We start from the raw sequence: 13,389 nt of genomic DNA on the forward strand, positions 1-13,389 counted from the left end.
AGATAGAGATGGAGAGAAAGGAAAGACAGACAGAACCTGTATGACTCAAACGAACACACTGTGAATACCTATCGCCACTTGACAGCCAGATCAGAACAGAAAGAAATCAGTTCACTATAGTGTACATTCTCATGCAGAAAGTGGGTCGCCTCTGTCTACCTCTCTTCACATGCGCAGACTACCGAAAACAGATCATGCGATCCACACAGATCTACATCCCTGTCTATACATATGTACGTATGTAACCTTCATCGGCATCACCTTCACGATAAGAGACCTCGGTGCATAGAGTTCCAGTTGAATTTAGTTTCTATTACCTGTACAGCCAAGTGAGTTTTCTTCCAACAGTTATCACACGATCGAGCACAGATATTTCCCTTAAGCATTTGTCGACTCTCCTGTTGCGCTCGCTCACTAAGAGCCATCAAACCCCCGCTTTCTCTTTCCTCATCATCATCTCCAAGTTTCATATCTTCTCTCCCACAGTCTGGTCCTTCATCTTCTCTCTTCAAATCTTCGCCAAATGCCTGAAGCAACAAACGTCTTCTACACTCTACCGAAGCCTCACAAAAAAGTACCATCTTTTCTAGCCGCTCCAATCTCCCTTTCTCTCCCTTCGAACCTCCTCCTCCCCGCTTTGGCCGAGATACAAGCAGCTTAGATACACGCTGTACATCCGTAGGGGAATAGAAGAGAATACATCGAGAAGCACGACCATCTCTTCCTGCGCGACCTATCTCTTGGTAGTACCTGGAGGTAAAGACACAAGACCTCCATTCTGGTTATACGAGCAATGTTTATACGAGATAAAGGGAGCGAGATGAAGTTCGTGAACCTCGAGTAACTAGACAGGAAAGAAAGTGAGCTGGGTTGCATGTCGAAGATTACTTCTCTATTCTCATCTCAAGTCACACCGACAGACAAGACAGCGACACACACAGGTCATGTGTCTCCCGTTCTCCTGCTCGGTCCAAAGATTCTATACTTGAGTATTTGATTGCTTGACAACGAGAACCTTCTAGCTGTGTGACCCTTCCTACATCGCTACCCCAAGTCTCATGGAGGCCAGGATGACGAAAGAGCAACAGTAGGGATAGGACGGCAGATTCAGCACCGCGCCTGGACTGTGAAAGTGTCACCCCGGAGAAATTTTGTTCTTTGTATTCCTATGTAGCATTATGTTTGTCTTCATACCTATGCGTATAGTAGGCTCTAATGTTATGCCTTGCTAGCTAGACGGCAGATATTTCCGAATGGCAGATAGCAGATCTCCTCGACTTTCTTCGCTTCAGTCAACGTCACTCAACTCCCGAAGCACAGACATGACTGTTCTCCAAATGACGGTGACGAGACACCTGGTAAAGTACAGAGAGAGTTAGCCAGATGAATAGATAGACAGCGATACTATACTGATGAGCTTCCGTTTGGAACTGCCCTCTTCGGCTCATCAAAAAAAAGAGACTTACCGTTCTACAGAAGGGGGCATAGAATGATGAAAAACAAATCGGACGTCAGAACGGTCTACACCAAGGCCGAAAGCCACAGTAGACACGATGACGTCCACTTCTCCTTCCATCCATGATGCCTGAGTCTGAGATATCAGATCACACAAAAGAACCACGGACTACCGAAGCCTACAGATTGGATAGCCTTATGTGCGTCATTGGTTACATAAGGGGTCAGCTCTCTTCCCTGAAACGTGAGTTGAATGAACACAGAATCTAAATTCACATCGTACAATGGTCCCCTATCGATCGACCTTCCTCTCATTCAAAGTAGAAAAGTAACCGGCGTCTCTTCCAGCTTCCTGAGAGAGACACGCGGAGTAAACACTTGCGGGGGAGAGACTTCCATAGTTAAAAGTGCAGCATAGACTAGAGAAGCCAGGGAGGACTTGAGGGTGATAGAAATACAAGAAACCATCTACTGAATCTGATAGAGCTCGCAACTGATGAAGACAGCAAACCCAGAAAAACCATTCTTCTAGAACACAAAAACCCGCGACGGATCAAGGGGAAGAGTCTCTATGTTACTACGAAGATTCACTGGATGAGATTTTTCATTAACTACAAGCGATACCCGCGTAAAACGGCGTAAAACCGTGAGGTATATCTCCGCCTACGTACCTGATGGCGTTTCCTCGGCTGCATCTTAGCATGATAAGGCGCTGCGTTGATACCAAGGGTACAGAGGTGGGAAGCGACTGTTTCGCAGTCTTTGATGGAGAGACAATAGATGATTCCTGCTGCATGTTGCAAGGGTGGTATGGAGAGCATATCAACGATCTCATATATCGATTGCTTGGTCTTTTCACGAACTTCTAAAAACAGATTTGGCCGGTTCACTGACATACGGAAATCGACGGAATTGGGAATTCTCAAAATGCGCTTCACTTCATCGAAGATCTGAAAGGAGAAAAAGAGAGACATAACGAAACTGGCCACGGAGATGGAGATCGTCTCCTGTATATACTGTTACAGCCCCACACAGGTACACTTATAGTGATCAGCGGGCTAACCAGTGAAGTTATGCGGCGAATAGCATACCGTGGTGGTGTAAGAGACGAGCGAGTAGAGAAGGGAAACTAAACGAAGAAGCTTGGAGTCAGCCCACAAAAGGTATCCAACAGGATGCAAGGATCCCCTAGGCTGCAGACGAGTTACATCATTCTTTCATTGAGATATTGCCATACGTTTCTGAGGAGAAAAAACCTAGAACCTGAAGCTAGAGGAGAGAGTGGATGTAACTCAGATCATTTTCTCCTGTGCCTCCCTTTTATCCCACACCTTCAGAACTGCAACTGCTGCCCGGTTGCTGTCTCCAGGTGACGTTACCGCATGCATGAGGAGATAGGTGGAAGAAGCACAGATAACGGCTGCAGGTAGAATTTACATGTTTATGTTTTTGTATCTGAAGTCATTCTTGAACCATCTGTGGTTTCATGGATATCAGCTGTCTTCTCGTTTTCCTTCTACCTCTTGTGCTCTGGAGAGTCCCGGTGAAGTAAAGAGGGAAGGACTCAACAAGCCATCGACTGTCACCATAGATGTATCTTTTTTAGCTTACATCAGGTGAAGCCGAAGCTGTGAGTGCGAGAAGAGGTACTTCTGGGTAGGCTTTCTTGAGTTTGCCTAGAGAGAGATAATCGGAACGAAAATCTTCGCCCCACTGACAGACACAGTGAGCCTGAAAAAGACAGAGAGACACATACTAGACAATCACCTCTTTTATAGTTCCCTTCAACAGAAACATGTCAATACACAGAGCTTTTCTCAACTCCAGGAAGAGAAGCTGCTTACCTCTCCAATGTAACACACTCCTTCTTCAGCAAGAAAATTCCAAAGGAAAGTGAGAAAGAGAGGATCTACCCCCAGTGAAGATTCATCAAGGAGTCCACTTGGGGAAGTACACCTTCTAATCACCTCTCCAGTCTCACCCTTTCTGTGTTGTCTTGTGTTATGCCACCCTCTACTTTTGATTATTTGTAACTCATTACTATCTGTACTTTCCTCTATTAGATATCAGACTACCGGGTACGACGAGATACCTTGGGAGAGAAGTATCCGCTACTGCAGTCATGTCGAGTCTAGGGCAGATCGAGAGATAGATCGACAGAATAGCAAGTGTGTATACGAACCTCATCAACAACGATTAGCTTGAGTTGACCGCGTCCATAGAGAGACTGAAGAACGTCATGAATGGCTGAAGATCGTGAAAGAAATTCCGGTGTTGACATCAAGATTCGGAGAGAGAAATTCTCTTGCCTGAGTTCATCGTAGACTCGTACCAGCTGATTCCACAGACACACAGATATAACGACATAACAGGGTCATGCCTCAGGCCAGAAACCACTTCGCTCTTACACGCTCTTTCGTGCGTGACAATCTGAGACACCTCTCGCCAGCTTTACTAAGAAAGGTAAAAGAAGAGAAACCAAGCACTTGACAGGGTGACGAATAACACCGGTGAAGATAGTCGGTTTGGCTCCGTAGACAAGCTTGAATAGCTGTGACGTGTCTAAACAAAGCACAGCATCAAGAGATCTACGTGAAATACAAAGATTCTGTAGAACGGACTGAAGAACTTGATTCCGTGTGCAGGGCAAGAGTCTTCAAGCGAATGCTTGCAACAGCCTTGTGCTTGTCTAGTCACTGAACAAGTGCTGGGAAACAGCTCATGCCGACTTCTTCATTTCTTTGCATCCTCCGACCCTCGTTAAACAGAATGTATGCGAGGAAAAGCGAACACCAAGGAGAATTCTGGAAAAGAACGGAAGAAGAGGTGGGAAAAAGTCGTTAAGAAGAAAAGAGTCGAGAGAGAAAGAAAGAAGTGACTCGAACAGTTTGATATAGGAACCAAACCAAGATGAAAACTGGGTAGAGAGGCACAGCAGTCTCACTTCCGACTTGTTCATTTCTCCATCAATTTTCGTTGCCTCCACTCCAAGATTTCTCAGCGAACGGAGTTGATCTCCCATGAGAGCTAACAGGGGTGATACAACGAGTGTAAGGCCTCCCAATGCGTAAGCCGGCAGTTGAAAGCAGAGACTCTTGCCACCTCCTGAATCGCAAAAACGGCGAGGCGAAAGCAAGAAACAGAAGAATGTTGCTGAGCGGAGGAGATATAATAAGATTTGTCTGTGCTTACATGAAGGACAGAGTAAAGAAGAGTGTTCATCAGGATATAGAGAAGACTCACAGTCTATACGAAGAAACACTCACGCGCGGGAGTCCCGACATCAAAGCTCCACGGAGAAAGAAGCATTCCGCTACAGGAACCAAACGGATCGCCTCACGTTAAAGATGTCTCGTCTCTTAAGGTAAAGCCAGATCAAACGACGCGACGACATGGAATGAATTGCGGAACAAGTCATCAGAAGATTGCTGGCATACGGAGTGTACAGACAGACGCCTTGTTTCCATACTCGCCTTATGTAAACTGAGCTTAAAGCAAGAGCCAAGAAAACGTCAACATTACCACACACGACGGCGCACTCCATGCACGAGAACAACAGGCTCTCTCTCTTACATGCATACACAGAAAAGAGGTACTGCCTCTCCTACAGGTAAATTTAAGGAAAGTAAATCTGTGTGTACAAGAAAGAATAGATTGCTGTGAAGGCTCGAGCAAAATAGCAGCAGACCGAAAGAAAGAAGACTGTCAGGAATGATTTATGAGTAGAAGGTGAAAGCGATATCAAGAGCCTCGTTTCCCCTTCCCCTCCCCCCTTACCCGTTGGCATGACGAGAAAGCAATCACGGCCACTCATGACGGCGTTGATTGCGCCCAACTGGAGACCCCGAAAGTCTGTGTGGCCAAACACCTGAAGGAGTAGAGAGAAAGAAACGGCGTAAGAGGATACGGTAAGAGCAAGAACGCGGTCCTCGCAGTCATCATCACCCTAGCATGAAAACAAGGATGAATTGTCCGACAGCTAGTCAGTATGTCTTAGTTCGCGGATCTTGAAGAAGAAATCGAGAGACCGAGATCGGCTTAGGCGCGCAGAAGAGAAGTAGAAATATCACCACGCACAAGTAAGAAAAAATAGCGACTAGAAAGAAAAGCTGAGGGCCTCTTTGATTAGAGTGTGAGGACAGCCGCAGGAACATAGAGGAGCTGTGAAAAAGTCTGAATGCCTCGGGAGGCGAGACGCAGATACACAGTCTGCAGTTACCCACCGCTGCACCACTCAGTCGCATGGAGTTTTAAGTCGAGAGCTGCCAGTGCCTTCAGAAGATTGTACGATAGAAAAGAAGAGGGGCATATGAAAGCTTCCTTATCTCTTTTTCTCGGTTTTTCTGTTCGTTGCACTTCACTCGATGCCGATGGAGCTCGTGAATGGCCGGCACTTCAAAATCACTTCACCCGCTCTCCCTCTTCATGGTCACGTAGTGAAAGAGACAAGCGAAGAGGAGGAACGGAGTCGAAAGGCAAAGATATAGGAAAGCCTTGGACTCTCACGTCTCAACATACGTCATATATGTGTGCCTCTTCCCTACTTAGATTCTCACGCGTATGAAACATAGCTCACTTATTCTCTGTAGAACACAGAGACGAAGGTACACGTAAACACCTTTCTGGATGACTGTACGTCGTCTAGGCATCGGAAAGAGCACACCCGAACCATTCCCTGTCTCCGTACTTCTCTGTTAATGGAGTCAATTCGTCGAGAAAAGGGAAAGTCTCTTGAAAACCATCTTCGTAAATGAGGAGGCAAGTCCCGCACAAGCTCATCAGCTGAAACGCCTCCAACAACTGTGGCTTCCTTTCTTTGTCCGTTCGTTGATCGATCAAAGACCCTTTGCATGCGCTGCATAGCCACTCGGAAAGGATCCGACTTCCCGGCACCAGAAGAACATTCCTCTGTATATACTTTGTTGTTTCTATTGTTGTTGGTATCACTCGTGCTGAGATCTGATGTAGTGGAGATTTCTCTCGAGGGGGGAGGAGAGTCATCATCACGTTCTCTTTCTCTTTTTCTACGAGATTTCGCCCAGGTAGCAATGCTATCTTCTTCAACATCTATTTCAGAAGGAGAAGGACTGCGTGGTTCATCACGCCCGTCCTCACTCTCAGTCCTTGTAGATATAGGAAGAGTATCGCCATGTGAATTGGAGGAATTCAGAGAACGAGCCGATACAGCAGAAACAGGATTCCGTGCTTTTCCAGATCGCCACACATAAAGTGGGAGATTCTCTTCATCTTGGGACGAGGAAGTAAGGACATTTCTGATACCTGGTACTTCTGTAGAAGAAGAAGAGCCAGAACGAGGAATGACAGCTGAAGGAAGGCTAGTGTCTAAATCCCCTTCCTCGTCTTCATCAACAAGAGAGAGAACCTCCCGTGATGCATGCGAACTCACAGCGAGTTCTGCGTCACTCTCAGTCGGATGTGATGCTGCGTAACAACTGACTGTCCGAGGGCTTCCAACACGATGCGTCATGTGTGTATTTTGATCATTGACGGAGCAATCCACAGAGGAAGAGGAGAAAGAAAAAGAAGAGCGATGGGATGACTGTACACTTCGGGAGTGTTTCTTCCTTTCAACAGACTTCGAAGGTGAACTGAGGACTGCAAAGATATCATCCATTTCATCGACAGATGGTTCAAGAATAGACGATCGTTGGCCCGTGAGAGGTGTTCCTTTTCTCGTCGACTTCCGATCTGGAAAGCAACAGCCACTGTCGTCTTCTTGAGACTGGGTTGTTGTTGGGCATGAAGTAGGTGAACCACTCACAGCATGCTGATGTCTAGCCACCAGACGGCAGAATTCATCAAGGCAAGAAGGTTGTGACATGCCAGTGAACGGCCAGAAATCAAAGACGGTCCCTTGAGCTTTACGAAGTAGAGATACAGTCCAGGAAGAGAGAGGGAAAGACACAGAAGTAGACAAGAGCGAAGACTCATGCCGCTGTTCTTCCGCATTGTTTGACAAGGGATTGAGAAGTGCTATACACACTTCGAGAAGCTTCGTCACAGCCCGAGCGCCAAGGTCGACTGCTAAGGTATCTTGCCCCGAACAGGAGTTTTCTGTCGTATCTACTCTGCTGCTCTTAATATGCGACAGTGACTTCTGGGATGGTGCATCCTGCATGCTCTGAGAGCACGCTAGCTCGGTCGAAAAAGAATTTTTTTCTCCCTCCTCCCCAGAAGCGATTGCCTGACTAGCTGAGGACGGCGGAGGTTTCCCCTTCTCTCTAGAAGGGCTCGGCTGACTAGGTGCATCTCTAGTGAAACCAAGCGACGGGGATCGAGATGTGCTGCGAGTCTCAGAGTTGATTGACTTTGTCTCATCTCTAGGGACAGACGAAGCGGCTGGAGACGAAGAAGAGACAGAAGGTAACAGGGAGGGAGACACACGTTGAGAAGCTACCGACGCTGGAGTCGGATTCGGGGACAGGTGTCTTGGGGGACGGCTACGCCTCTCCTCCGCAGCACTAGAAGAAGGACACGGCGGAGGGCATGGAAATGAAGGAGCCGGAGATGATAAAATGGTGAGAGAAGAACACTCGGGCGAGGTATGCTCTAACGAAGCTGGTTCTTTACAGTCAGGAACAAGCGGGAGCGCAGACCGAGAAGAAGATCTCGGTGGAGAATTCAACCCCACAACAACCCCCTCCACTTCCTCAATATCGTCATCTTCGTCATCCATTGTTGCTAGTTCGCGGATAGGACAACCGAACCTCACAGCGACTGAGGGGCACTTGACGCCATGTCATGAGATAGCCCAAATAGGTTGAGCGACAACAAAGCAGGTCAGCAACAGGGGCCACTTGGGAAGAAGAGGAGGTGGAGTAGCAACCGGAGGAGAAACCGTAGCAGGGACAAGCCGTNNAGGGCCCGGGCGCGGTCACAGGCCGCTGGACGTTTGTATCGTCCAGCCAAACCCCGCGAACAGACGAGAGAGCTTACAAGAGAAAAGACGGAAATCAACTGCTGTCCTCACGCGGCGAAAAGCCTTACTTTCTGGGCGCCGCGGAAGACCATGCCAGACTTGGGGAGCCACCTAAGCGAGTCATGGAGCACCGCGCAAATCCGGTACTCTTCGGCACACCGGCGAGCAGATGCGACATGGCCTCGGATAAAGAAAGCCAATACACAGTCGCCTGGGTGAGGATGGAGAAAGAGCTGAAAATCACAGTTCAGAACTGCCAGCCCCCGTTCGCCGCGGTTAGCCAGATCCCCGTGCAGCGCCACGCCGAACGCTCTGTCGCACACTCGCGTGATTCACTACAAGCTACTAGTCCTAGTTAGTCGCTAGCCTTACAGAGAAACAACGTCTCTGTCAACAAACTGCCCCAGTTCAGCCACGCGAAGGGGCCTATCTCGCCGCTCCAGTGTGGGGGGACACGAGCATCTGCAGGGATTCCACCATCGATCAGGTCAGCAGGCTTCTAAGAAAGAAAAAGGTTCTCCTGAATCGTGCCTGAGTAGGATTCTGGGACTATGGTATTGAGAGTGGGCGCTCTGGGAGACCGCGTGCTCGGGCGGGAAAGGGAATACGTTTATGTCTTGCCACGCATGCGTCCGGTCGCGATGTCAGAGGAAGTGACCGGGCAGCCGAGTATCCTTCGCTCGCTCCAAGGGATGAAAAGCTAGCTCGGTGGCATCTACTGCTTGTTCTGTATGAAGAACGAGGTTGGAAGTGAGCTTCGCCAGTGTCCTCATCGGCGTTTTGTGTGGGAGGGCTCGCTGGAGCCGATCAACCGCAAGTGATGCATGCGCACCCCAGTGTGCGACTCGTGTAGCCAGGTGGCAGCAAGCCAGAAGCTCTCTGTCAGGGATGCTCCAGTCTTTTTCAGAAAAGGGGAATTGACTCGGGATGTGTGAGACTTCTCCGCGAGTTGAAAAGGGTCGCTCCTTGGACGGCAAGTCACGACGCCGCCACTGGGAGTCGTAATGGCAGCTTCGCCCCGGTGGTTACAATTCACATCTTTGACGTATAGCGAGCCGACATCGCTGTTGGTCTTAGAGATGAGTCCCACATGCGTGGAGGAGCCGCGGGTGTGTCCTGGAGCAGAAAAAATGTGGAGGCGGCTTGCAGGCAAAAATTTCAACCTAAAAGATTCCTGCAGACGGAGGGCGGTAGTGCAGGTAGGAGGGGAAAGCTTGATACCGTTTTGTATACTGACAATTATATCTGGAAGGAACGTCCGGGGGACACCGGTTGCCACAAGGAGCAAGCACATATGTCTCCAACACAGACGATCCTGGTTCCGGCCGTCTCCGGTAGGGTGCTGCACTTCGACGGCAATACAGCAGCGATCCGTCACTGCAGGCGTCAAACAAATCCTCTGTGACGATACCTTGTGCTGTTGCCATCCCGGTCGATATTTTGTCCCTAGAAACAACTAGTCAGGCACTTCTTCGTGATGCGCTTAGATGCCCTTTGCAACTCTGTTCGATGACCTCCTGTCGGTCGGGCATGCCAATCAAAGGCCGGCCCTCTGCGGCACCAACAATTGAGCGTAGTGACGCTCGACTCTGTCGTTCTTCCGTCTTCCTAAAAGACGACGACTGCTACTCAGCCGGGGTTGGGGCTTGGCCTTCGTGGAATCGCATCCCCGGACGCTGACTCCATCCGGACGCGCCCTCCTTGGCTGTCATGCCGGCACTGTTGGTCCGCCGTACTCGTGAACAGTTGACTCCTGCTGGCTTGCAGGGGCTCCCTCTCTCATTCTACCTTTTCCGGAAGTTTCGTTCCCCAGTCGAGCAAGAGAAAGCCATCACAGGCTCCCTGTGGAAGGTGCCGAGTTCTGTTCCGGACAGCGTGCCACAAAGCCCTGCTGCTGGGACACTCGTCTTTCTTAGAAAACCAGCCTATCAGGATGGAGAATTTCCCACCCCAGTATTGCTAGGGTGCAGCGAATCACTCTGCTGGTTTCGCCTTGTCCTTCTTTCTCGCCCGCAGCTGCGCCACACGCAGAGGACACCGGCTGAGTGTGGCCCGCGCTCGCGGCGTCGCCCGAGAGGTGTTGCGAAGGCAGCAGCGTGCATCTGGAAAGTTCTGTCTCCTAACCAACAAACCTCTCCGTATGTCAACAAGATAGTGGGCTGCACTCAAGCCAGCTTGATCCCGGGTACAGTGTTCACTTGCTGACTGCTCATCAGTCCTTGAAGACCGTGTGGCGGTGCCTGGCCCCGAACTCACGCGTTTCAGCTCCAGTTCGGCGACCTCGACTTTCCTCCGCCAGGTCTTGACTTGCTGCTGCAAACTGTACTCCTCAGCTCGACTGTTGACATAGTCGAGGGTTTGAGGCACCTTCAGTGTTGCCCGCGACTGAATATGCAACCTGCGCAGCATAACAGATAGTCAGGAACAGTCGCAATTGGCCAAATATAGCTTGGGCAGGCTGTTTCGCAACACACTCCCGCGTCGTACGTGGCGGGACAGCCGACACTATCCCCGCCAACCGGTCGAATTCCTTGATCGGGTTGTGCACTTTCGGTGATTCCTCCGCCATGCCACGTAGTCCAGTACACATGAATTTCCCAGGAGGCGCTGCCACAAGAGTTGGTAGTGTGCGGGGAAGGCGAAGGTGTGCCTGTCCTGTGTGCGGAGGAAACGCAGTCGAATCAGCGAGGGAAAGCCAGGCCAGAATGGCTATCGCTGGTCGGGTGGCCTCGTTGCGTTTCCCGCACAAGCGCAATACGTTTCACTCGCGGTTGGCGGCCCGCGCTTGCACTTAATCCTCGTGTGGCTACACGTATGCGAGGGTTGGAGGGTTGTCGATTACCTCTTATTGTCGTTGCGAGCAGCATCCTTCTCCCTGACTGCTTTCTGCACATCGATCTTTGCTTTCCGCAAGAGAACCTTCCGCTCATCTATTTGGGTCTGTAACCGCTTGGCCTCTTCTACGCACATTTGCAACGTTTGCTTCATTTGCATTTGGCTCTGCAACGTTTTGGCTGGTACGTCACACAGGACCCCGTGCAGCTGAGCATTGCGGCATTTCATGTGTCGCCTCTCTCAAAGTGGGCGGTGTAATAAATGACTGTTTAGGGTCGAGGTAACCGAGCAGCTCGGAGGCTTCTCTTGCACCCTGTCCCGGCGCTCACTTCTTTTTCGCCCCTCCATACGGGGTTTCCTGGAAAAAGTGGTGTGATTCATAGGTCACGACCTATAACCAGCGCACTTCCCGTGCACGAGTGCTGCTGTGACGAGGGGGACAGAATTAGCACGTTGTGCTTTCGCCATGTTGCTCAGCAGTCGTGACTATGAGCAAAAAGGGCCTCACCACAGATGCTTTTCTGACGAAGGACCTCACGATTTGCTTCCTCAATTTTTGCCGCGAACTGCTCGTTCTCGATCTGTAACTGGTGGAAATCGATGTAATGCAGGTCATCCCCTGACTCCATCCGGCTCTTGAGCCGGCGAGCTGGTGCCCGGGCCTGTTGTCTGAGGTGGTGCGCCCTTAACTTCAACTTGGTTATCTGTAGGTCCTTGCGTGCGAGCCTGTCCTCGATCCATTTTAGAACCTTCTCGGCCATAGTAGCTCCCGATCGGGGGTTCTCGCCATTCACCACCACATCGCGGCGGAACTCGAAGGCGTCCCTGCGAATCTGGCAACAAAGAAACGAGCTTTCCTTTCAACGCTCAGTTTTTCTTTCTAGCGCTGTTGCTAGAAGTCGTTGAATTCCACAGATCGCTGTCGCCACTGCACCAAGCACGGTTACCTAGAGTGCTCCCCACCCCGTGCCCCGGCAGCCCCGAAAGGCCGGAACCAAAGGTGTATTTGTGTATCGGAGCAAGGTCGGACCGTCCTATGGTCCCGGCCCGCCGCAGGCGAGAAGACAGAGAGGTTCGGGGGGGTGGTGAGCACCCGGCCAATTCATTTGTCTAGAACCCACCTCGGCAATTTCAAGCTCGCTTTCGTCGATCAGGGCCTGTAATCGCGTAGCACCTGCAGGAAACGACGACGGTGTCCGACTATCTCACAGGCCTTTCTACCCTGTATAACATCTGCTTTTCGCCGCACTACTCTCGCAGAGCTGTTTCCGCTGCGTGGGAGAAAGCTACCGACCAGTGCTTTTCCGGCGACATAACATCGGAGGTGATACGCAGTCTTCGCACACGTGCTGACAACTCTTGGCAGCATGGTTCTGCCGACAGTTTGCGCAAGTAGAGCGGCGGTACGGTATACTTCGGCCTGTGAAGTAGGGTCATGCAGTAGGGCTTCCGGACAACCAAAGCAAACCAAGGCTCGGGCGAGTGCTATTGCGGGAGAGCAGTTTGTACAGTGTGAGCGTATTACCTTCGTAAGCTTCGTGTCAGTCTCCGACGCCTTCCGCACATGCTGTATTTCGTTGTTTATTTTTTGGGTTTCGTTCATTGCCATGGCGTACTTCTGTTCAAGAGTCAAGGAGAGCACGTTTCCCGGTATAGGGTCACTGGCAGACTCAGACCTCGAAAGCGTCGGCTTAGTCTTTGATTTGTTGGCGCCACTAGCAAGGGGAATATTCCCCAGCTGTGAATACCTCTTGAGCAGAGAGGAGCGCACTCCTTGTTTCTGCGAAGGAGATTCATCTTGTTGAAGGAGTTGTTGGTAGCACGACTGCAGGAGCTTAGTTTCAATTTCGATCAACCGTAGTCGCTCCTTCGTGGAAAACGACACAGACGAGTGTTTTTTTGCGTGTCAGAACTGTTTTGGAGCCTTGGCGCACCTTAGAGAACTTCACTCCGGACACTGCGAGGACAGCGGGGAGTGACGCTGCTAGAGCGGCACGCGCACTAGGGGTACACTTCGGCAATCTGATGGCCATAGGCTGCCGGGGCGACTAAACTGTTTCGCAGTTGCGCAACTGAGCTTGTCGGGAACACTAAGGTCGAGCAAATGGATTATTGCTTCCGTCACCCAGCGTGAACTGCAGCAGCCAGATCCTGGCAGC

At 50.4% G+C, this 13,389-nt stretch overlaps 2 protein-coding genes across 2 annotated transcripts in view; both read right to left on the reverse strand.

Moving 5' to 3' along the window:
• The window catches only part of CSUI_007067 (atp-dependent dna family protein), a 19,920-nt gene extending 10,753 nt beyond the window's left edge, over positions 1–9,167 (reverse strand). Inside the window, exons 1-8 of the mRNA XM_068067217.1 lie at positions 6,143–9,167; positions 5,233–5,323; positions 4,400–4,560; positions 3,638–3,790; positions 3,067–3,186; positions 2,127–2,405; positions 1,467–1,591; positions 318–750 (exon numbers count right to left, since the gene is read on the reverse strand). Of these exons, the coding sequence (XP_067920804.1) occupies positions 318–750; positions 1,467–1,591; positions 2,127–2,405; positions 3,067–3,186; positions 3,638–3,790; positions 4,400–4,560; positions 5,233–5,323; positions 6,143–8,152 (3,372 nt within the window). The 5' untranslated portion in view covers positions 8,153–9,167. The remainder of the gene's footprint in view (positions 1–317; positions 751–1,466; positions 1,592–2,126; positions 2,406–3,066; positions 3,187–3,637; positions 3,791–4,399; positions 4,561–5,232; positions 5,324–6,142) is intronic.
• A 1,153-nt stretch (positions 9,168–10,320) lies between these two features.
• On the reverse strand, positions 10,321–12,055 carry CSUI_007068 (flagellar associated protein). Its single transcript, XM_068067218.1, has 4 exons — positions 11,739–12,055; positions 11,238–11,409; positions 10,652–10,793; positions 10,321–10,411 (listed from the first exon to the last, which is right to left on the reverse strand). The coding sequence occupies exons 1-4, from the start codon at positions 11,989–11,991 to the stop codon at positions 10,370–10,372; spliced, it is 609 nt and encodes a 202-aa protein (XP_067920805.1). The 5' UTR covers positions 11,992–12,055; the 3' UTR covers positions 10,321–10,369.
• Positions 12,056–13,389: the final 1,334 nt, after the last annotated feature.

This window comes from Cystoisospora suis (genome assembly GCF_002600585.1).
Source record: "Cystoisospora suis strain Wien I chromosome Unknown contig_3650, whole genome shotgun sequence".
NCBI classification, from domain to species: Eukaryota; Apicomplexa; class Conoidasida; order Eucoccidiorida; family Sarcocystidae; genus Cystoisospora; species Cystoisospora suis.